The sequence below is a fragment of the Barbatula barbatula genome (genome assembly GCF_947034865.1).
Source record: "Barbatula barbatula genome assembly, chromosome: 10".
Taxonomy (NCBI): domain Eukaryota; kingdom Metazoa; phylum Chordata; class Actinopteri; order Cypriniformes; family Nemacheilidae; genus Barbatula; species Barbatula barbatula.
The window spans coordinates 12,695,551-12,720,950 of record NC_136773.1 but is presented as its reverse complement, the minus strand read 5'-3'; the positions used below and the strand labels follow the sequence as shown (position 1 = coordinate 12,720,950).

General features: G+C 50.1%; 1 protein-coding gene across 1 annotated transcript; it reads right to left on the bottom strand.

Annotated features, from left to right (window-relative positions):
* Positions 1-13,033: 13,033 nt before the first annotated feature.
* LOC306899756 (extracellular calcium-sensing receptor-like) lies at positions 13,034-16,049 on the bottom strand (the record flags this gene model as incomplete). Its single annotated transcript, XM_079466227.1, has 6 exons — positions 13,034-13,947; positions 14,099-14,222; positions 14,295-14,522; positions 14,610-15,365; positions 15,450-15,738; positions 15,841-16,049. 6 exons carry the CDS (start codon positions 16,047-16,049, stop codon positions 13,034-13,036), a joined length of 2,520 nt encoding a protein of 839 aa, XP_079322353.1.
* Between the last annotated feature and the right edge of the window lie 9,351 nt (positions 16,050-25,400).

The following is a 25,400-nucleotide window of genomic DNA, read 5'->3' as shown; positions in this document are numbered from 1 at the left end:
CCCAAAGACTGAGCTCACCTGCAACTACTAAATGCAATTGACTCTGATTCTCTAATGGCTGTATTTTTATAGCCATAATATGGTGATCCGTATGCCTAGCCAATGACCTCAGAGGGCAGAGCATGAGTCAAGCTAAGTGTACCATCTTGCTATTCAGTTTTTATTTCAAAAATTTAAAGTGAAAAATAATCAAAATAACTGGATAACCACTGGAAGACATATATTTATATTTGTCGAATAAAAATAAAAATGCAGAAAAATATTGGAAACTGGAAGTTGAAATCTGTCAAAAGGATAATATGTCAAAATAATAAACTTTATTGAATAAAAGCCATCAATAACTCTATGAATATTGTATCATTTGTAAATGTGTGAAACTCACAATGTCTCTTTTTTTACAGTAGATGTAGTTTATGAATTTCTGGATAAGCAGATTTTACTTCACTTTAGCCTCTCACTAACCTATCAAAAATAACTCTCTGTCCTCTAAGGGAAAAAATGCAATATTGTGTACTATATGTTCACTTGCTGCATTTCCATTACCCTTCCAAATGCGTAAATTGAAATAGCGCATTAAAAATACGCCTCTAAGGATACTAGTAAAATAAACCAAAACTGCTATGCATCAAAATAGTCTTGCGTAAGATGTTTTTTTCCCGACAAAGGCTCAAAAAGTCGAATGATTATGCGCTGAATGTTTGGGCAGAACATTTGGAAAGATCTGATGTAAGGAATTCAAGTAATATCTTATATGAAGGCCCAAATGCAGGAAAACGAATGAGTGCAGTATATATATTTATTAGGAACAGTGAGGTAATATAAAATTGCTCTTTACTCTTTCATCACAGTCGATGGCACTATGTACCTGTAAGGTTGTTTCGCAACCTGCCGTAACACAGGACAAGAAGAGCAAGAATGACTTATCGCGAGAAGAAAAAACACGCCCCCTGAGGAGATCGACCAAGGCACCCTTCCAAGCGTGTCAGCTCTTCACCACTGTGGCCTACGCACTGGAACCATGTGCCTAGCACCTCGACCGATGAGAGCATGCTCTCCCCTGCCGGAGCACCTCTTTTCCCGGTATGGGACTGGACTCTGTTACCAGAGAGCGTGCCCAGCCAATGCTGTGCTGCCTGTCCCTTGTCAGGTAACAGCCAGTGGTCGCACTGAAACACTCAGAGGCTCCATATAGCGTCACGCCGTTCAGGTTGATGCATATGAGACCACTTCAGCATGGGCTTCAGAGTCGGGTTCCCTGGAGAGCGTGGCACGCCGGCACAGGGCGTGTTCCCATCACGTCTATCTGCCGGCACACCCTAGCCCTTCGGACAGACATGTCCCACTCCGGGCTGGAGTCCCATTGGAGCAAGTGGGAGGCATGCCGTGGTATGGCAGTCGCATCCCTGCTCGGTTGGGGTGCGGTGTGTAATGGGCAAGCAGTGCTGGGTTGCTGGACGGGCACCTGCCAGCAGTGGCAATTCAATTGCCTAAGATTGCGTACAGCTTGCCTTGCAATGTAGAGGCCCTGCCTCTCATTTGGCGCAAGCACATGCTGCAGACAGCATAGCTGCCCTAGCATTTGTCAACCGTCAGGTGGTGTTCGTTCATGGCAGATGTCGCAACTCTCCCGACACCTCCTCTGGAGTCAGCAGTGGGTGGTGTGGGCAGGTCGCGCCGCGGAAGTTGTCACCATGCCCCCTGAGGAGATCGACCAAGGCACCCTTCCAAGCGGGTCAGCTCATCACCACTCGTGTAAAAGGCTTGCATTGCTGTGGGTCTGGTTGCTTCCGCTCTGCTGCTGTGACCGTCCTGCAGGTCAACCAGGTTGCATGAGGGAAGAACGACCCAGGGCTTGTGCAGGAGCTCTGTGCTGCCACTGTATTCACTACAGGTGATTAGATGACAGCACATGCCCAAGGTCGTGCGATCCCCACTCTGTTAGCCTGAGACATCTGCGTTACCCTGCACAGATGATGTAGAGAAAGTGCCCATTGTGTAGGGAGGGTGTTTGGTTATATCACTGAGCTCTGTATACAGCAGCCTCGACAGTAACGAAGCAGAAAGTCCCACCGTCCGCACATGAGAGGTCATTGGGGCTCTGTGGCAACATTCAGGTAATTGGGGCTCTGAGCAGTGTCTACTCACCAGCAGCCCCACAATTCAACATGGTTTGTATCCTTCTTCTGAGGAATGCTGCGGAGTTGAACTTCTTAAGGAGCCCACGGAGATCTACTGGGACATTGGGCTCAGCCCTCAGCCATGCCTTCGCTCAGGTCAGAATGGGATGGACCCTGCCCCATCCCCATTAGTGCTGGCCCCTCTCGGGGCCAACTACCCACTTCCTCTCAAGAGCTTCCTCTCTCGCTGGGCGCTTCTCTTCACCTGACTGTGCATCGCTCAGTGACTCCTCCCGCATTGCACCTTATGGTGCACATTTCATTTTTCTCTTCAAGGTGAGATTACCTCCGTGCTTGGAGGTCGCCACCCTCCTGGCGAGACCTGGTCGTATCTCCGTCCTTCCAGCCGAGACGTCCTCCTTACTTCATTGTCCCCAAGTTAGGTTGGGATGCACATTTTGGTTCTGCACAACTTGAACAGGGATCTTTGAGTGAACCTGTTGTCTCCCTGGTCACCACCCGTTCCACGTTGGTACCCCCTGTCTGAGGTCACCCTCAGCACGAGTACCCTAGCGCACACCTGGCCATGGGTTAAGGGGAGGTTCCCCACCATTGAACCTCCTTGCACAGCCTCTGCTTTAAGGGCTTCTAGTTGCACCAACTGACGTTTCTGATGACAGCTCCCCTGACCGATTCCCGTAACAAAGGTTTTCCTGGGGGTAGGGAACGGTGTTGCACTTGAGGCCCTGTCATGCTCACGGTATCTGCCAGACAGTCCCATAGTGGATCCATGCCGTGCAGAGGATGAGATTTCGGTCGCAACATCGGGTGGCAATTTTCTGACATCAGAGGATACTACGGCCAGTCGAGCCCAGGAGGAGCCCGACGTGGAGATGTCTTTTTTTCCCCGCAGCTCATAGCCGGGTACCTGGACATGGAACACGGGGGAACTGTGTTCCACCCCAGTGCCAGTTTTCCGGCAGTGCACGATGAGCTCACAAAAACCGGGAACGCCCCCACAGTCACACATCGGGCCGGGGCTTCCCATGGCAACGCCGATGGACTATCCTGGATGTGGTCAGGCTTGGCATCACGGTCAGGGGCATAACTTCCCCCCAGTGTCCCCTAATCCTGTACAAAGCGAGCCGCCGTACCACAGCGACGCTTAGGGGGGGGGGTGTGACGAGCGTGCCAGTGGCCAATCAGCCTTGCCAAGGCAACGGCGAAATCAAGCCGCCACACCTGCGGATCGTCACCACCTGGTCCCAATCAAGCTCACCTTTCATAAGAAGAGGAGGAAGAGGAAATGTGAGCTTGTTCTCTGCAGAGAGCTGAATGTCTAACGTGTGCTTTTGTTCCTTTCATATAGAGACCAGCGAGTGACGATCTCCAGACACCGCTTACCACCCACAGATACTTCACCACTTTCAACACCTAGGCACGAGCGCCCCCTCCGATCCCGAAGTTACTAGAGGAGCTACATTCCCCACAGCTATTCTCACTTGTAACCACTCGTGGTGCCTCACAATAAATCACCCTCCGGGGCTAAAAAGTTCGAAGTACTGTGTCTGTCTCGTCTATGCCTACCACAAGGGCTTACACTGCGGTGGGTCGGCTGCCTCTGTCCTTCAAGCCAGGGCCATCCTGCAGATCCACCAGGCCAAGGGGTTGGAGTGGTAAGACGAGGGAAAGCAGGACTCAGTGATTATGCAGGGCCTGCGCACCGCCACAGACCTTGCTCTCAAGTGCCCACTTGGTCTCCAGGAGAGCTTCCTTCTCCCTGGGTGCAGCCTCAATTCGTCGTTGTGACATGCCACTTCCGCAGCCCTCCACACTATCCAAACGACTGTATGTATCAAACATACAGTATGTAAATATGTAAGATCAAACATATGTAAATCACAAATGAACAGTACACTGGGAGTAATTGCAAGGTATTTTCAGTACATATAATACATAAAACGCATGAGGGACACAACGTCTCGTTCCCTCCATCAGGGAACAGAGGTTACATACGTAACCGAGACGTTCCCTTTCTGTCGGTCTCTCGACGTTGTGTCGAACCGACAGATGGGGTTCCTATTGAAAACGCCACAGCAATAAGCCGCGTCACAATCTCTAGCGAAACGACGTTGACCGGCCTGGGCGAGCCACACGTGAGCGCTATCGCGAAATTTGTAACCTTCCAGTGGGCAGGCAGGGGCTCCCAGAGCTTTTGGCAAAGATGAGTAGCCCCTGCCCTCGGCCACCACAGACGGAGGCCTTGTTCTCTAAACGAGAAGCCGTCCGATACCGTAGGGCTACTGGGTAAGCGCTGTTCCCTCAATGTGGACGTGTGCTACGGAGACCACTTCCCACCATAGGGGGGGAATACAGTGGAGACACCAACATGGTCTCACCAAATAGGGGAGAACTCATGGGAGGTATGTGCGGAATGCCGCAAGGTGGATGTCCACCTGGGGGAGGTCATGGGTTGCCACGCGGGGAACCATCTCATGACGACATCTCAGACGGAACCACCCTAGTGGGGGGTTACTACGTGTGGGGTACTAGGTCCGGTTAGAGCTATATGTAATAACTCAGCTTGATACCCGGCCATAGGCGGTAGGGCTGCTCCGCCGAGCCCGCCGCCCTGAGTGCTTATTGATGGATGGACGGACTGCCTATTCTTCACCCTTGGGGAAAGAAGGGAGGCAGCCCATAGCGCACTCATCCACCTAAGAAGGGGAATGGCGCTATGCGCAGGCGTACGCCCTACGACTGCTGGTCTCACCTGTTGGCAAGACTCGAGCTGCCGACTCCCCACGGAGGTTGCAAGCCTCTGCGAGGTATAGCGTAGCCCAACCCGCAACTCTACAGATGTCTGCCAGAGAGGCGCACTGAGCCGATGCCCACAAGGAGGCCACACCCCGAGCGGAGTGTACCGTCACTCAAATGGGCACGGGCTACGATCGGCACGCCGTAGTGACGGCGTGTGCGATCCAGCGCAACAACTCTCCTCGGAGACAGCACTCCCGTTGCTGACCTCCATAACAGACAAGAGCTGCTCAGGGCCTTGAAGCCCTCCGTGTGGCTCCAGTAGAGGCGCAATGCGCTTACTGGGCACCCCACGTACAGGTTGGGTCTTTCTCGCGGTGTGGGAGCGCCTGCAAGTTCACCACCTAGTTCCCAAAGGGGGGAGGCGGAACTTTGGGCACGTAAGTCGACCGGGGTCTCAGGATCACGTGAGAGTCACCGGGCCTGAATTTTGGCAATCGGTGGACACGGAATGCTTGCAGGTGCCTCACCCTCTGGATGGACTCGAGCCCCAGCAGGAGAGCCAAAGGTCCAACTTAAGGCCCCAAGAGGGTACGGGGCACGGACGAGGCCTTAGCCCCTCGCGCCCTAGAGGAACCTAATAATCAGGTCATGCCACCCCAGAGGCTCACCAGCAACTGGTACGTAATAACCGCGACAGCGGGTACCCACGCTCCAATGTGGAAGGGGAGATTACTCCCCAGCCTCTCCTGCAATAGGACAGCACGTTCCTGAGCGAGCAATTCCGCGGGTCTTTTCCTCGAGAAGAGCACCAGGACGAGAAGTGGCGCCACTTAAAGGCGTCCAGCCTTGTGGGCATGGCCCTTGCCTGAGTGATAGTCTCCACCACTGTGGGGGGTAGATCATCCAGGAACTCCTCGTCCCATCCAGGAGCCAGACCCAAAGGTCCGGCTCGAATGCCACAACGTGTCCATCCCCTGCGAGTAGGCCCTTCGCCAGGGGATTTTGCCAGGGGGAGTTGTCGTCAGGAGTATTAGCTCCGAGGACCAAGTGTAGTTGGGCCCGTAAGGCGCAACTAGTAGCACTTGATACTCCCTTCCCAGCCCTTGCACAGGACCTACGCAATGAAGCTCACTGGGGGGAAGCGTAGTTCCGCTTGTCCCGCGGCCAGCTGCACGCTAGGGCCTCCGTGTCGAGGGGGGGGGCCTCGACCAGGGACTGCCCAGCGGTACTGGGTGGTGTTCAGGGAGGCAACAGGTCCACCTGTGCCCACCCAAACCACATCCAAGCCGGCCCGCAGTGGTGGAGTCGTCACTTCCCACGAGGTGTCAACTGACGAGAGAGCGCTTGGCTGTCTGGTTCAGGACAACCGGTGGGCGTGTGACCTGCAGGGGCTTTGCCACCTGCTGTCTCCACCAGGGGTGGAGCCGTCACTTCCCACGAGGCGTCAACTGACGAGAGAGCGCTTGGCTGTCTGGTTCAGGACACCCGGTGGGCATGTGACATGCAGGGGCTTTGCCACCTGCTGTCTCCACGGGAGGAGGCGTTTGGGCGAGTTGCGATGACTGCAGCGAGCGAATGCCACCCTGAGGTTTAGTACGCTACGCCGGTCGTGCTGTCCGGGCCAGTATGCTGGCTCTGCACGAGAGGCAGGAGCCTCATCAGTGCAAGCAGGACAACTAGCAACTTGAAGGCGGTAATCTGCCAACGCAGGCGGGGGCCCGTCCAGCGACCCGACACTGCGCGCCCGTTGCACATCGCACCCGCACCCCGTAGGGAGGCGTCTGTCGTTACCACAACCGGCCTCAAGACCTGCTCGGGGTTAGGATGCGACGGCAGCAGGCGTAATGACGATACGCCTACTGCCAGTGCGCCACGCTCTCCAGGGAACTCAATTCTGTAGTCAGTGCTGTCGCGGTCCCATGTGCGTCAACCCGAGGGGGACAGGCCACCCCCGAGGACACCATGCCCAGGAGCCTCTGAAACTGATTTCAGGGGACCGCTGGCTGCTGCCTGAAAGTTCAAGCAGCTCAGCACTGACTGTGCGTGCTCGTGAGCGAGCACGCCGTCATGGAGACAGTGTTGAGTTCTCTACCAGGAAAAGGGGAGCTCTGCGCCAGGGAGAGCTGCTCTTTTTCCCGGCTGACCCGTTACTGACATGCCAGCCCCTCGACGGTGCCGAGGGAAACTGGACATGAGAGTATGCGGTCAGTTGTCATGAACCACTCCTGGCGTCTGACAGACACCAGGACGCGCTTCCTGAACGGCACCCTGCAAGGTGCTGCTCAAGGTATGCAGCAACCCCTGGTTTTGGGGATGATGAAGTGCGGCTGTAGACGCCACTGGACTTCTCGGCCGAGGGGACGGTTCGATCGCCTTCGCCAGAGGGGTGGCAGCCCCGGCATGGAGCATGGGAACATCCCTGCCTCTGCTGAGGTAAGAGGATGCCCGAAGTCCGGCGGAGGTCTGGCGAACTGGATCGAATGCCGAGACGGACCACACTCCCAGCCACCGTGATGGTTTGAAATGCTAACCAAGCACCCAGGGACCTCACAGGGGGGGCTACGATCTGCTTCATCAACCCGCGGGGGTTGGTTCAATGACTAGCAGTGCTGGTCCCACCCGGGGGGAACAGCTCCGCTAAATCACCTGCCAGGCGATGGCGCAGCTCGACGCACCGTCGAAGCGAGAGTGCTGAGGGCAGCTTTATACTCGCCATTGCGTGCCGCCACGACGCAACGTCGAGTTGCCGAACACCATGTTTCAGAGGGTGAGAGCGGCTGCAGTGGGACCCAGAGAGAGACCTCTCCTTGTGAGAAGGCGGGCACTAGGCCCCCGAAGGGGCCCAGAAGGTGTTGGGATGCGGCAGGGACCGCCCCAGTCCGACCATCCAGCTACCAATGCTGGGTCGGGCCCGATGGTTCGATCTCTCTAGGTGGCCCTCCTCTCGACGTCTTCCTCCGGGGGGCCACCTGCGGGGGCACCAGAACCGGAGTCGACGCTGGAGAAGGCGGGGGCTGCTGGGGGCAGACCACATACGAGACCTTGACGGCCGAAAGGCGGCCGGGTCACAGCAGGCCGGTCTGTTTCTACACTGTCAAAAGGCTGCTGGAGCAGTCCTTGACAGCGCCACCAATCAGCCGACCTTGCGAGAGGGGAGTCGGGAAAGTGGCCTCTCTCGACATCGCACATCTGCACAAGATTGAGTCAGAGGCATCTTTCCGGGCCACTGATGTGGACATCGTCCGACCCAGCCTGCGCTGCAACCGTGGTCCCCGGAGGGCCAGTCTGCGGCGGCACTACTTGGGTCGGTCTTACCCCGTGGGGCTCTCTTTAGCGCCCTGGCCTGCAGGATGGCCATGGAGTAAGAGTGGTGGCAGCTTGGTCCACGGCACTGCCAGCCTCAACACCAGAGATGTCGAGACCTTACATGCCCTGGACGGTGAGTCTAGGTCAAGCTCCCCACGATGCCGCCGTCTGCGGATACCCGCGACTGCATGCTCCACCCAGGATGCATTGACATAGTCCCTAGCTGCCTCCCCGCCCCGAGGGAAGAGAGGGCCATAGAGTCAGCTAGACGGAAGCGCGCCGAAGGGGGCGCTCTAGGTCTTACTGAACTCCTTATGCAGCTCGGTAAAACTTGGCACTTGAGCCGGGCACGGGACACCTCATCTCCACGGCTCGTGTCCGAGCGCGTGGCTCAGGAATAAGATGGCTTAGGACCATCCTTGGGGAACTGCTAAACGCACACGCTCTACCAGGATGGCACTTCTAAATGCGCGCTCCATTGCGAGCAAGGCTTTTATTTTGAATGACCTTTTCACTAAGGAGAACTTGGATTTTCTGTTCATTACGGAGACATGGCAGCGAGAAAACGAGCACATCCATCTTAAAGAACTATGCCCCCCGGATTGCTCCTGTTTGGGACTCCTCGGCTGGTATGCCGTGGAGGCGGACTTGCGCTAGTCTTTCGGGATTCTTTCGGCTGCAGTTTGATGGTCACCGCCTCGTTCAACTCCTTTGAGCTGCAGATGTGTAAGGTTGGAAAATTACACCCCTTTTACTGTGTTTTAGTTTACCGACCTCCTGGTCCTGCACGTGCATTTCTTGACGATTTCTCTGAGTTTTTAACGACTATCATCAAACTAGATCGCGTTTTAGTCCTTGGGGACTTTAATCTGCATATTGACGATCTCTCTTGTTCGATTGCAGCTGATCTGTTGACTATTATGGATTCTTTCAATTTTGTACAGCATGTTTCTGGCCCCTATGCATAAAAAAGGCCACACGTTAGATCTGGTTTTCTCTTATGGCCTAAACATTGATAATCTGAGTGTTGACGATTTTCAAATTAGTGACCATTGCTGTATTTCTTTTAATTTGTCACTTATCATAATGCCTACTGTTTGTAACGTTGTAACAGAAAAACGCATCATTAGTGAGAGAACACTTAGTGATTTCTCTGCCTCTTTCTACTCTAGCACCTTTGTTGAATGTGATGATGTTGATTCATTTGTGGAATGTTTCAACAACCACTGTCTGTCAGTTTTGGATATGGTAGCGCCTGTCAAAAGGTTTTTTGGGTCACAGAAAAAGGCCCTCCCTTGGATAAATGATAACATCTGTAGTTTCAGGAGAAAATGTCGGATGACAGAGCACCTGTGGAAAGCCACTATATTAGAGGTACATAGACTCCATTTAAAAGACATGATGCTGGATCTGAATGAAATGATGAAGCAGGCTCGCTCATCTTATTTTTCTAACCTTGTGTCCGGAAATAAGAAAAATCCTAAAGTCTTGTTTGACACCATTGAGAAGCTTACTGCACCTTCAGCTCCTCCTGTGCCGGTGTACACACAAGAGGACTGTAACAACTTTTTGTCGTTCTTTGTGAACAAAGTACATGACATTAGGGCCAGTGTTAATTCTCCACTCATTAGTGCTTGTTCTACTGAGTTTTCACCTGTGTCATCTTGGTCGTCCTTCACTCCTGTCAGCCTACAGGATATAAAGACTATAACAGGAAATACGAAACCGTCTTCGAGCCCCGCCGACATTGTCCCAACAACTCTATTGCTGAAAACGTTTGAGATTGTCGGCCCCTGTGTGGAAAAAATAATTAATCTGTCACTTAGATCTGGCTCAGTTCCCAGCTACTTCAAACATGCTGTGGTAAACCCGATCCTTAAAAAGCCCAATCTTGACCCTTCAGAACCTAAAAACTACAGGCCCATATCAAAACTTCCATTTATCTCCAAAATCTTGGAAAAAATCGTGGCATGTCAGCTGACCTCCTTTATGGAGCAGCATGACTTGTTTGATACTTTTCAGTCTGGTTTCCGAAAATTACACTCCACTGAAACAGCCCTTATTAAAGTCTCTAGTGATGTGATGATGGCAGTAGACTCTGGCCGCTACACTGTGCTTGTACTACTTGATTTGTCTTCTGCTTTTAACACTGTGGATCACAGTATACTGATCAATCGGCTTCATAATGAGATGGGACTATCGGGATCTGTCCTTCAGTGGTTCTCTTCCTATATAAATGACAGAACCTTTAACGTTGCTGTAAACAATGTACAGTCTGATGTAACCAATTTGTCATGCGGAGTGGCACAAGGGTCTGTTTTGGGTCCAATCTTGTTTTTACTGTACATTTTGCCACTTGGTCAAATTATTGGCTGTTTCAAGGATGTATCGTATCATTTCTATGCAGACGATGACCAGTTGTATTGTTCCTTTAATGATACTGAGTTTCATCGTTTGTCTCTGTTCCTAGAGTGTGTGTCCTCCATCAAAGACTGGCTTGCCAATAACTATCTGCAGATGAATCCAAACAAGACTGAAACGCTGATCTTTGCTCCAGACCATAAGATCACGTTGATCAAACAGCACCTTGGCTCCCTGGGCCCCTCTGTCAAACCCAGCCTCAGAAACCTGGGGGTTATGTTTGACCAGGCCATGTCTTTGGAGACACACTCAAAACAGCTCGTCCGAAATTGCTTTTATCATCTTAGGAACATCTCTAAAATTCGCAAATTGCTGTCAAAGAATGACCTGGAAATAATAATTCACGCTTTCATATCAACAAGACTTGACTACTGTAACTCCCTGTTTACCTGTCTGAATATGTCGGCTTTGAACAAACTGCAAATTGTTCAAAATGCTGCTGCTAGACTTTTAACAGGTGCCCCTCAAAGGTCTCATACCACTCCAGTCTTGTCGGCTCTCCATTGGCTCCCTGTAAAATTCAGGATCGACTTTAAGATTTTAGTGCTGACTTTTAGGGCCTTAAACGGTAAGGCGCCACAGTATATCCGAGACCTTTTGAAGCCGTACTTCCCTAGCCGGACTCTTCGGTCCTCTGACCATTATTTGCTTGCAGTCCCTAAGACTCGTTATAAGACCCGAGGGGACCGGTCTTTCCAGTCTGTTGCTCCCAGACTGTGGAACGCCCCCCTGCCCCTGTCCATGCGCCTGGCTGACTCTGTTGTCTCTTTTAAAAAGGATCTGAAAACTTGCTTATTCAGGAAAGCTTTTGGTTGAAGTGTTCTCACTGGTGTCCCTTTCTTTTGATATATGTATATGCATTTTATACTGTTTGTTCTACCTATTCTGTTGTACAGCACTTTGTGATTCTGTCTGTGAAAAGCGCTTTATAAATAAATTTTACTTAATTACTTACTTACTAAACAAGCGAGACGGGGCGCGAGCGGTCCGCGAGCCGGCCGGCTGACGGATTAATGCTCACGATAATCCCCACATCACCCTCGCTGCTCGCCGCCGCTGACGGCAGGGCCGTAGCCGCTGCGGTCACAGAACGGGAAGCAAACAAGGTGTTGGCTGGATCTTACAGAACACAGCCACCGTGACGCAACGTCTGAATAGCCATCCGCCCGCAGTGACGCAACGTCTGAATAGCCATCCGCGAGCAGTGACGCACTGTCTGAATAGCCATCCGCGCGCAGTGCGGGCAGGACGAATCCACGAGGCTGCCACAGTGGTCGGACCCCCGAACACCTGCGGCAACCACCGTGTCCGTCCCCGTCCTCGATGAGTGTACTGCACCCAAGAGATCAGCGGGCAATGCCACGCTGAGGAAATTGCTCTTTTAGAAAAATACCTCTGGAACTGCCAGGACGCCCAGGGGAATCTCCGCTGCACCGCGTCGTAGAATTCGGCAATTCGAAGAATGTCATGAATGTGAATGAATGAGCACGCCGGCTCCTCTTTTATACCCGGATATCCGGGGGCGGAGCCCGGCATGCAAATTTCATTCGCCAATTTCATTGGCCTTTTCAAAATAGTCAGAAGATGATAGGTTCTCAGGGGCGAACCCCATCTGTCGGTTCGACACAACTTCGAGAGACCGACAGAAAGGGAACTACTGTTTAACCAGGCCAATGACAGCATACAAATTGTGCCGTCGAAAATGTGAAAAGGAGTCAATTCCTGCCTTGGAGTCAATCCGACTTTAGGGAAAATATATTACAATTAACAAGACGCGACACTGCCATTTAAATGAATGGGGGGAGCACAACGCTCAAAATGGCCGCCTCAGCAAAGATTTGCGCATGCATAGTTACTAAAGCAACATGAAAAATTATGTGCAATTTGATAATAGGAAATAAACCTTATGGTACAGTTTAAGGTTTTCTTTAAATGTTGTTTTTAAATATTATATACTATATAGCGATTTTTGAAAATTGTAAAATAACTGCCTGTTGGCGTGTTGTAAAGATGGATGCTGAGTGGCACGACGTCCCAAAAGGGACTTTTGGGCTTGATTCTTTTGTATTCGATTTCCCATCAACAGTGAGCAGCAACAACTCAAAAACAAACATCACAAGAATGTGCACCCTATTTTAATTTTCCGATCAAACTGGTTTTATTTCAAGTTAGACAGTTTTAAACTCTGAGCATTTTACACAGTTCAATAGATATACACATGTGGCCTCAGTTTTTTTTTACATGTATTATACTGTATACTTTAGCCGATTCATTGTTTCTTGATGTAACTGCATTATACTTGTGTTTAGTATCAATAAGTGATGTTTTGTGTAATAAGTGAACTTTATACACTTTATTTGGATTTTTATTAACTTATTTATTTACTTTGGATAACATTATTATTAATGTTAAAAATGTTTGTTTATCCTTCAATAAGACTTAGTTTGTGTTTTTCCCATCAGATGTTGCTTTGTATTTTGTTCAGGTTTAAAGAGGATTATGTAACATTTAGGTACAAATATACAGAATAGTAAACCAAAGCTTGATGCTAAAATGGCAAAAATCTCTACAGCTACAGAAAACTTTCCAGGAGAACTGACATAAGATGGGATGAATGTGATCCACACAGCGGAGAATATGAGCATACTGAATGTGATGAATTTAGCTTCATTGAAGTTATCAGGCAGCATCCGAGCCAGAAAAGCCAGAATGAAGCACAAGACAGCCAGTAGACCAATATAGCCTAGTACAGCCCAGAAACCTACAGTAGAACCCAGACTGCACTCAAGAATGATCTTCTCTTTATAATATTTCATATTTTTATAGGGAAAAGGAGGAGATATTGTTAGCCATAGCACACAGATAAGAACCTGAATAAGTGTAAAGGCAAGAACACTGAGTCTCTGTTGAAGAGGCCCAAACCATTTCATGACATTACTTCCTGGAAGTGTGGCCTTGAAGGCCATTAACACAACTATTGTTTTCCCCAGAACACAAGAGATACAGAGGACAAAAGTGATCCCAAACGCTGTGTGACGTAACATACAGGACCACTCGGTGGGACGACCAATGAAAGTAAGTGAACAGAGAAAACACAGAGTCAATGAGAAGAGCAGCAGGAAGCTCAGCTCTGAGTTGTTGGCTTTTACTATGGGGGTGTCCTTTTTACTGTAAAACAGAACTGTGACCAGTACAGTTATTCCTACACCAGACAGTGAGAAAAAGACCAGCACTATACCCATAACTTCTGTGAATGACAAAAACTCTACAGCCTTTAACACACATTTATTTTTCTCAGCATTAGACCAGAATTCCCCGGGACACTGCATGCAGTTATTTGAATCTGGAAGAAAATATGTAATAGCTATACTTTGGTTGAATTCAAAAGGAAATACATTATATATATATATATATACTCTTTTGATGAGAAACATAAATCTTGAACAGTAAAAAACTAACCATTATTTTTTACTTTGAGAGGAGATTAAGTTTACCTGTCTCATTACTCATTTCTCCATCTGCACATGGAATACAGTCATAACAGCAGACAGGTCTTCCTTTCTGTCCAGCCTTCCTAGTGCCTGGAGGACAACTCTCACTGCACACAGACCTTGGCTTCTAAAATATTTTAAAATTATGGTTTTACAGTTAAAAAAGATTATCTTTGGTAATCAGGTTATTGTCATTTACCTGCAGCTGTCCTCCAGCCCAGATGATGTTTTCAGTGTTAAGCACAAAGCGCTGGTCATGGGGCAGTGAGGCATCATAGTAACCGACTGCTTTAAACTGAATTAATCCATCAGAGTCCTGCTGCCAGTTCACAACTTCATACTGGGCTACTGCACCACCAGTGTTGTCAAACCACACACGATCTCCAAACTTAACAGTGAAATTGACCTTTTTCAGAGCCTCTACCATCTAGTGAAATAACCGATTTTGGCATTACAGCAATTTAACACAGAATTGAACAAAAATAACGTTTTCTCACAGTCTCTTTTTGTTTACCTGCTGTGGTTGTACTGTCAGTCCTTTATCACAACCCTCTTGTCTTTTGCATTCTAACAGACTATGTAGTGCATAAGCCACAGCATATACTGCTTTGTAGACATTACTTAAATATCGTTGTTCAGGCACATCTGCCGTGTAATTTCTTACTACAAGTATATCTTGATAACTGCTGCAATTAATTTCATATTCAGATAAATTATTGTCTCTTTGTGAGCATGGAAAAGCTGTGTCCCAGAAGGATGTATTAAGATAATCTGGGAGCCCTTCAATATAGATTTTTCTCAGTGCAAATCCCAGTGATCCTCCCATCACACTGGAAGTCTTTGAATTGATTAAAGTTTTTGAAGCTATCCACCCAAACACTCCAATCATTTGAAGACCTGTAATGTTCTGTAAACGTAGCTGCTCAATAAGCAATCCCATCTCAATTAATGAAACAAATGCAATAATCACTTTTGCAGTGCCTTGTTTCATTGATTTTACCACTTTTGTTAGTTTTTCAGGCTCTGTTCGGTAGAATTTCACAGAGTACTCTATGCAAATCCCCTCCTTTTCAGCCGCATTCAGAAAAATGTCCATTCCATTGTTTCCATAATCATTGTCACTGTTCACAGCTCCAACCCAAGTCCATCCCAAATGTTTGACCAAGAGGGCAAGTGCTCTGCCCTGGTAATAATCACTAGAAATAGTTCTAAAGAAAGAGGGGTAATCTTTCCTATTACTGAGACATTCACATGCGGATGAGTGACTTATCTGAAATGGAAATCAAGAGCAACAATGAAACCGTCATCATTCTGAAAATTGTGTCAAAATTGTGTTACCATTATTGCCTCTTACAAGTGGGATTTTAAAAGGTCCTGTGGTTCTGGCCAGAATCACCGTGGCAGAAGACTCTGTTTCTCCTATGATAGCATGTACAGGAGTCTGTCCATTGCATTTATGCTCTGCTGCAAATTCCAGTCCATTCATCACTGACATAATAGCACTCATAGAAGACAGTCTTGATGAACAGCTGTCATATATTCTGTAGCCAAGAGAAACATTTGGCAGCAAAAATGCATTTCTGTTAATCTCCTCAATTGTAAAAATCATGGTTTGAGCCAATCGAAAATCCCTCAGATTTACACTGTAAAAAGCATTAATCCTAAAGTTTAGGTTACAAACATCAGTTAATTTTATCAACATTATCAGCTATATTGTTTCCTGAAACTTTTCCAATGAAACAAACCTGGAGCATGACAGAGACTGAGGTTTTTGTCTGAACTCGAATGAAGGTAATGTTTCTTTAGTGTGGACGGGAAAAACTGCTCCAATAGTTAGATCTCCATACTTTGAAAACAGCGGGTATTTAGGGTCTCCCATCATTCGACAAAGAGTGTTTTCTGCCTTTGCGTTACAGTGATGGAAAAGCAAGAGTGTGTACAGGAAAAAAAGCATCCCAAAGATTGATCTCACATGAAAGCTGTTAAATCCAGTTTACCTGATTCTGCAATGGCTGTGGTTTTTATAGACATAATACGGATAAACCATATGTAGCCAATGACCTCAGAGGGCAGAGCATGAGCCAAGTTGAGCAGAGGGGGAACTTATGTCTGTGTACCATCTTGACATTTAGTTTTCATTTAAGAAAGAACAAAACAAAATTATATAATGATAATAATTATTTGTTATCACAAAAACGTATTTTTACACATAAATACATTTGCAGAATTGTTTTTTGTGTCACTTGTTAGGGATACGTAAAAAAAGAAGCAAGAAGTTATCAGATGTCAGTAATTTTAATTTGTGCTTTCAATCGATTAAAAAAGAATCTGATTAATCAAAAATAATTCTGTGATTAATCACGATTAATTGCACATAACATGAACGTTTTAAAAGATACTTTTGCATTCTAATAATTACACATTTAATCTTCAAATTAATGTAGAAACCTCTTGGTTACGGATGTAAAATCAGTTCCCTTTCTGTGGGTTTCTCGGCGTTGTATCAATGGGGTTTGATCTTGAAAACTCTCAACTCTGATTGTATTTTTTAAACGGCCAATGAAATTGGCAAATCACCCATTCATTCACCTTTTGTTCTTCGTAACCTGCGAAGTATCATCTTTATGCTAAGCAATTTTTCGCTCTGTAATTACCTACTGGACCATACAATGCATATCTGTGGAATCACCCCTTGTATAAGACTCCCTTCGGGCATTTTGGTGGAAGACATAGGTGTCTAAAAGAGCAATTTTCCAAAAGAGCTGAAAATTTCCTACAGCGGGGCGGTATCCCTGACATGTCTCACCGCTGTAACCTTGGATGCGAACAACTCGTACAAGGTGTTGCGGTCACGGCTGGCTTTGTCCTACGAGACGCAGCCACAACATCGCTTGCTCCGCGTTAGCTCCCCTTGCCATCTGCAGTGATGGCTCCCAGGCTGTCTGCAGCGGCGAGCGGCGGTGGTGATGTGGGATTTTATGAACGTTGATCCACTGCCAATGGCACATCTGTGCTCGCAGACAGCAGCCATCTGGAGGGACCGACCAACCCTTCCAAAGCGGGTAAGTTCTTTGACACTCGTGCCGAACGCTTGCACTGCTGCCCCTCCTTGAGGGAAGACATGATTCGGGGGTGGGGGGTGTGGCGTACCTCTGCTTTTCCTGTGGCCAGCGGTGTGCCAAGGCATCCGTGTTGAGGGGGCCTCGGTCAGGGAGTAACAAACAGGCAATGGGAGATGTCACGGGAAGGCAAACAGATCCATCTCCTGGTGACTCCAGAGGAGGAGGCATTGGGCGAGTTCTGCCGTGAGTTGGTGCCACCCTGGTGTTTGATGTACGATATGGCAGCTGTGCTGTCCGAGGGGAGTAGGACATGCTTGCCCTGAATGAGAGGAACCTCTTCAGAGCAAGCTAAGCGCCCAGCAACTCTAGGCAATTGATCGTGCCGGTGTGCCACGCTCTCCAGGGAACTCCACTCTTAAGGCAATGCTGAAGCGGTCTCATACCATCAAACTGAGCGGCATGACTCCCGGCGAGGACACCATCTGCCCCAGGAGCCTCTGAAATTTTTCAGTGGAACCGCTGACTGAGGAGGGTCACACAGTGAAGCATTGTCATGGTAACGGAGTCTAGTTCCATGCTGAGATAAGAGGTGCTCTGCGCAGGGGAGATCTTGCTCTTGTCCCAGTTGAACCATTGAATCAAGAAACGGTAAACCGAAGGAACGGTCTGTGTCGCAGCTTATTCAGAGTGCGCAGGTGTATCAAATCGCGCTTATGTGGTTTAAAAGCCTGTTCATGAATTAGAGCGTGAGTATACAGTGGGGCAAAAGATTATTTAGTCAGCCAGCAATTGTGCAAGTTTTCCCACTTAAAAAGATGAAACAGGCCTGTAATTTTCATCATATGTACACTTCAACTATGAGAGACAGAATGAGGGGGGAAAAACAGAAAATTACATTGTCTGATTTTTTAAGAATGTATTTGCAAATTATGGTGGAAAATAAGTATTTGGTCAATAACAAAAGTTCATCTCAATACTTTGTCATATACCCTTTGTTGGCAATGACAGGGGTCAAACGCTTTCTGTAAGTCTCCACAAAGTGTTTACACACTGTTGCTGGTAGTTTGGCCCATTCCTCCATGCAGATCTCCTCTAGAGCAGTGATGTTTTGGGGCTGTCGCTGAGCAAAACAGATTTTCAACTCCCTCTAAAGATTTTCTATGGGGTTGAGATCTAGAGCCTGGCTAGGCCACTGCAGGACCTTGAAATGCTTCTTACGAAGCCACTCCTTCGTTGCCCGGGCGGATCATTGTCATGCTGAAAGACCCAGCCACGTTTCATCTTCAATGCCCTTGCTGATGGAAGAAGGTTTTTACTCAAAATCTCACGATACATGGCCCCATTCATTCTTTCCTTTACACGGATCAGTCGTCCTGGTCCCTTTGCAGAAAAACAGCCCCAAACAGTAGGCATGGTGTTACTGATGGTAGCCTTTGTTACTTTCTTGTCCCAGCTCTCTGCAGGTTATTCACTAGGTCCCCCCGTGTGATCATTTTGACCACGCAGGGATGAGATCTTGCGTGGAGCCCCAGATCCAGGGAGATTATAAGTGGTCTTGTATGTCTTCCATTTTCTAATAATTGCTGCCACAGTAGATTTCTTCAAACCAGAGCCTCTTAAAGAAGAAGTTACAGGTCTGTGAGAGACAAAAATCTTGCTTTTTTGTAGGTGACCAAATACTTATTTTCCACCATAATTCGCAAATACATTCTTTAAAAATCAGACAATCTTATTCTGTCTCTCATAGTTGAAGTGTACCTATGATGAAAATTGCATGCCTCTCTCATCTTTTTAAGTGGGAGAACTTGCACAATTGGTGGCTCACTAAATACTTTTTTGTCCCACTGTATGATATAAAGCTGGACAAAGGATGACAAAACAAATGGATGCTGGGTTAAATGAGTTAAATATTGTTAAAGCAGTCAGGATGTTCTGACAATACCATTATAGAGTTTCAATTAAATACAAAGAAAAGTATCTTTACACGGTAATACAGTAGTGAAAAACGTCTCGGTTACGTCTGTAACCTCCGTTCCCTGATGGAGGGAACGAGACGTTGTGAGAGACTGACTGGGGTTTGATCTTGAGAACCTACCTTCTCCGAGATAATTAATTATAAAACGCCAATGGGCTTGGCAAATGGCACACGCACGACAGTCTCCGCCCCGTACATACGGGTGTAAAGGAAGATGGCAGCGGTCATTCACTTACCCTTTGTACTGAGGAACCTGAGAGGGCACTCCCGTTCACTGCAGTGATTCGGTGCAGCGTTGTGGCATGAAGTCCATCAGGGAACGGAGGTTACAGACGTAACCGAGACGTTCCCCTTCAGTCGGTCTTTTGACGTTGTGAGAGACTGACTGGGGATCTATCTTAAACGCCACAGCGCTTGCACCGACATCATGACCTCTAGCGGAGCGACCCTGACTGGGCTAGCGAGTCACAAGAGTGCTACCGCAAGACATAATCTTCCAGTCACATAGTATTGGTCATACTGAGAAGCCTGTACTGACGGCCTCACGGACAGTGGCGTACGCCTCTAGTAGCGAGGAGCTGTCCGGAGCCGAACACTGGGGAAACACTGCTCTCCTCTTAGAAGAGTGTGTTACGGAGGCCACATCCTACCCAGAGGGGAGGTTACATGTGGAGACACTAACATGGTCTCACCGGCGGGGAGAACAACATGCGTAAAAAAGGTGTCAGCCCGAGTAGGGGGACAAATCCAGGTGGGATTACCACCGGCGGGGAGGTCACAGATTCACCAATCGGGAAATCATGAGTGAGGAATTCAACACACGGGACGACCCAGAGGAGAGTCACTACGTATGGGGCACTAGTCCTAGTACAGGGGTCTACCTGAGCAGGGATGACTCAGTCTGTTACCAAGTGCAAATGCTTAGTAATGGATGGAATGCCTATACTTCGCCGCGAAAGGGGAAAGTAGGGAGGCTAAAATAGCGCACTAATCTCACCTGAGGAGGGGAGAAGGCGCTTTCGCAGGCGTACGCCAAAGGAAGGGAGTAGTGGGAAGCTTGGCACGTCGCCGGGACAGGATCTCAGGACCACGTGAGAATTACCGAGCCCGAGTTCCAGGCACCTTTGGGACACAGAGAATGCCTGTAGGTCCCCCACCCTCTTGATGGAGGTGAGCGCCACCAAGAGTGCATCTTTCATCAACAACTTTCATCGACCACATTAGGGTCCCAAGAAGGTACGGAGCACGGTCAAGGTGGATACACCCTTCTCGCGCTCCTGAGGAACCTGGTGACCAGGTCGTGCTGACGGGGATACTTACCTGCGGGTCAGCACTGATCCGATCAGGCAACTCCGCAGGTTCTCCTCCCGGGGAGAACACCAGGACAAAATGGCGCCAATCATAAGCGTATACCTGCCTAGAGGCGGGGCTCTAGCCTGTAAGACAGTCTGGTTGGGCCAGTCTGACGCCACTGACCAGAACCTGATGCCCATCTTCCCTGACCTTGCACCGGGCCCTCCTGCCTGAAACGCACCAAAAAGGGGCGCATTCCAGGACTTGGCGAGCTCATCATGCACCTCCGGGAACAATGGTAACGGAGCGGGCGTGACTTTTGACCACGCCCCTGAAACCGCACATCTAGCCGCGAGCGTTCCGGGGAGGGTGTATTACACCCTGCAACCCGATGCACGCGGCTGCCCGGGAAAGCATGGCCGACATCTCAGCATCAGTCTCCTCCGGAGCTCGACTGCCTGACGACAGGAGATCAGAGGAGTCTTCCGCATCCGATGCCAGCAGGCAGCTGTCCGACACAGCGACAGAGATAGCGCCATCATCCGTGTGTGAAGTCTTACCACTATGAGACGGCCGTCTGCCGGTGGTTGCAGCGCTCGAAAGAACGTAGCCAACCGTGACCGCAACACCCTGATTGTTATGTCCGCACACACGGGACATACCGCATCAGTGAAACCTGCCTCAGCATGCTTGAGCCCCAAGCAAGTGACACGGGTATCATGGCCGTCAGTCTCCGGGACGAGTCTGTCGCACCCAAGGATACAGCTACGAGGCATGCTCGTAGCCGGAGGGACTTACCTCTTAAGGTCTGTAGCCTTCTGCCGAAACGCCCAGGGGAAGTCCACCGAAAGGGGAAGTCCGCTGCTCCGCGTCATAAATTCAGCAGGTTAAAAGTTTCCCTTCCTTGAACCGCCACCTTAACGTGGTGGAGGGGTTTGAGTACCCGAGTGACCCTAGGAGCTATGTTGTCGGGGGCTATATGCCCCTGGTAGGGTCTCCCAAGGCAAACAGGTCCTAGGCGACGGGTCAGATTAAGAGTGGTTCAAAAACCCCATATGATGTTTACAAAAACAAGGACCGTGACGTCGCCCGGTATGGCGCAACCGGGGCACCACCCTGGAGCCAGGCCCGGGGTCGGTGCTCGTATGCGAGCGCCTGGTGGCCGGGCCTTTCCCCACGGGGTCCGGCCGGGCTCAGCCCGAAGGAGCGACGTGGGGCCGCCTTCCCGTGGGCTCACCACGTGCGGGAGGGACCATAGGGGGTCGGTGCATTGTGGATCGGGCGGCAGTCGGAGGAGAGTGCCTCGACAGCCCGATCCCTGGACACGGAAGCTAGCTCTAGGGACGTGGAATGTCACCTCGCTGGCGGGGAAGGAGCCTGAGATGGTGCGGGAGGTTGAGAGGTTCCGACTAGAGATAGTCGGGATCACCTCTACGCATGGCTTGGGCTCTGGAACCACACTCCTCGAGAGAGGATGGACACTTCATCACTCTGGAGTTGCCCATGGTGAGAGGCGGCGGGCTGGTGTGGGTCTGCATATAGCCCCCCCAGCTCTCCCGCCATGTGTTGGAGTTTACCCCGGTGAACGAGAGGGTCGTTTCCCTGCGCCTACGGGTCGGGGTTAGGTCTCTCACTGTTGTTTGTGCCTACGGGCCGAACGGCAGTGCAGAGTACCCGACCTTCTTGGAGTCTCTGGGAGGGGTGCTGGAAAGTGCTCCGACTGGGGACTCCGTCGTCCTACTGGGGGACTTCAACGCCCATGTCGGCAACGACAGTGACACCTGGAGGGGCGTGATTGGGAGGAACGGCCCCCCTGATCTGAACCCGAGCGGTGTTCAGTTATTGGACTTCTGTGCTAGTCACAGTTTGTCTATAACGAACACCATGTTCAAGCATAAGGGTGTCCATCAGTGCACGTGGCACCAGGACACCCTAGGCCGCAGGTCGATGATCGACTTTGTGGTCGTTTCATCTGACCTGCGACCATATGTTTTGGACACTCGGGTTAAGAGAGGGGCGGAGCTGTCAACTGATCACCACCTGGTGGTGAGTTGGATCCGATGGCAGGAGAGGAAGCTGGACAGACTCGGCAGACCCAAACGTACTGTAAGGGTCTGCTGGGAACGCCTGGCCGAGTCTCCTGTCAGAGAGATCTTTAACTCCCACCTCCGGCAGAGCTTCAACCAGATCCCGAGGGAGGCTGGAGACATTGAGTCCGAGTGGACCATGTTCTCCGCCTCCATTGTCGAAGCGGCCACTCGGAGCTGTGGCCGTAAGGTCTCCGGTGCCTGTCGAGGCGGGAATCCCCGAACCCGGTGGTGGACACCGGAAGTAAGGGAAACCGTCAAGCTGAAGAAGGAGTCTTATCGGGCCTGGTTGGCTTGTGGGACTCCTGAGGCAGCTGACAGGTACCGGCAGGCCAAGCGGACTGCTGCCCGGGTGGTTGTGGAGGCAAAAACTCGGGCCTGGGAGGAGTTTGGTGAGGCCATGGAGAAGGACTATCGACTGGCCTCGAAGAGATTCTGGCAAACCGTCCGGCGCCTCAGGAGAGGGAAACAGTGCCCTACCAACGCTGTTTACAGTGGAGGTGGGAGGCTGTTGACCTCAACTGGGGATGTCGTCGGTCGGTGGAAGGAGTACTTCGAGGATCTCCTCAATCCCACCGTCACGTCCTCCATTGAGGAAGCAGAGGCTGAGGGCTCAGAGGTGGACTCGTCCATCACCCAAGCCGAAGTCACTGAGGTAGTCAAGAAACTCCTCAGTGGCAGGGCACCGGGGGTGGATGAGATTCGCCCTGAGTACCTCAAGTCTCTGGATGTTGTGGGGCTGTCTTGGCTGACACGCCTCTGCAGCATCGCGTGGCGGTCGGGGACAGTGCCTCTGGGATGGCAGACCGGGGTGGTGGTCCCTCTTTTTAAGAAGGGGGACCGGAGGGTGTGTTCCAACTACAGGGGGATCACACTTCTCAGCCTTCCCGGGAAAGTCTATGCCAGGGTACTGGAGAGGAGAATACGGCCGATAGTAGAACCTCGGATTCAGGAGGAACAGTGTGGTTTTCGTCCAGGCCGTGGAACCCTGGACCAGCTCTACACCCTCTACAGGGTGCTGGAGGGTGCATGGGAGTTTGCTCAACCAATCCACATGTGTTTTGTGGATTTGGAGAAAGCATTCGACTGTGTCCCTCGCGGCATCCTGTGGAGGGTGCTTCGGGAGTATGGGGTCTGTGGTCCTTTGCTAAGGGCTGTCAGGTCCCTGTACGACCGAAGCAGGAGCTTGGTTCGCATTGCCGGCAGTAAGTCGGACCTGTTCCCAGTGCATGTCGGACTCCGGCAGGGCTGCCCTTTGTCACCGGTTCTGTTCGTAATTTTTATTGACAGAATTTCTAGGCGCAGCCAGGGGCCGGAGGGTGTCAGGTTTGGGGACCACACGATCTCGTCTCTGCTATTTGCGGATGATGTCGTCGTGTTGGCCCCTTCAAACCAGGACCTTCAGCATGCACTGGGACGGTTTACAGCAGAGTGTGAAGCGGCTGGAATGAAAATCAGTACCTCCAAATCCGAGGCCATGGTCCTCAGTCGGAAAAGGGTGGCTTGCCCACTTCAGGTTGGTGGAGAGTTCCTTCCTCAAGTGGAGGAGTTTAAGTATCTCGGGGTCTTGTTCACGAGTGAGGGGAGGAGGGAACGGGAGATTGACAGACGGATCGGTGCAGCTTCTGCAGTAATGCGGTCGATGTACCGGTCCGTCGTGGTGAAGAAAGAGCTGAGCCGCAAGGCGAAGCTCTCAATTTACCGGTCAATCTACGTTCCTACTCTCACCTATGGTCTTGAGCTTTGGGTCATGACCGAAAGGACAAGATCCCGGATACAGGCGGCTGAAATGAGCTTCCTCCGCAGGGTGGCTGGGCGATCCCTTAGAGATAGGGTGAGAAGCTCGGTCACCCGCGAGGAGCTCGGAGTAGAGCCGCTGCTCCTCCACATCGAGAGGGGTCAGCTGAGGTGGCTTGGGCATCTGTTACGGATGCCTACTGGACGCCTTCCTCGGAAGGTGTTCCGGGCCCGTCCGACCGGGAGGAGACCCCGGGGAAGACCTAGGACATGCTGGTGGGACTATGTCTCCCGGCTGGCCTGGGAACGCCTCGGTGTCCCCCCGGAAGAGCTGGAGGAAGTGTCTAGGGTGAGGGATGTCTGGGCATCTCTGCTTAGACTGCTGCCCCCGCGACCCGGTCCCGGATAAGCGGAAGAAAATGGATGGATGGATGGATGGAATAAAAGTTTTCTCGAAGTCGAGTATCGCGTGTAGCATCAGCAAACACACAGGTTCCGAAGAACAAAGGATAAGTGAATGACCGCCGCCATCTTCCTTTATACCCGTATGTACGGGGCGGAGACTGGCGTGCGCGTCCCATTCGCCAAGCCCATTGGCATTTTTTTTAATTAATTATCTCGGAGAAGGTAGGTTCTCAAGATCAAACCCCAGTCAGTCTCTCACAACGTCAAGAGACCGACTGAAGGGGAACTGAAAATATCTTCTTTTAGCATCTGATTGGCTTTTGAGACTAGACAAGAAAATTATTTTGGCATTTGTGGTTAGGCATTAGCCTGGTTTAAATTATATTGATCCAATGGTAACCACTTTGTTCATTTAAATTATGAAATGTCATTTAAATCTCAGGTTCAATGAAATGTCATTTAAATCTCAGGTTCAATTTGGAGTGCCACGGGGATAAGTTAACGCATGAGTTGTGTTTTCCCAGTTTACACTGATGGTGTCTATTTAAAAAATTACTTCTTTTTAGAAGTTTGCATCTTCGGTCCCCCAAAACTCTGTTGTCATGTATACAAAAAGTCAAACACATGAAAAGATCTCCAATTGTAGTTGAAAACGTTATCGTGTACATGGCCTCTTAGCTAACCGGTTATGCGTGAAAGATTTAATCAATCAACATCAATTGTGTGACTTGAAAATCCGAGAAACA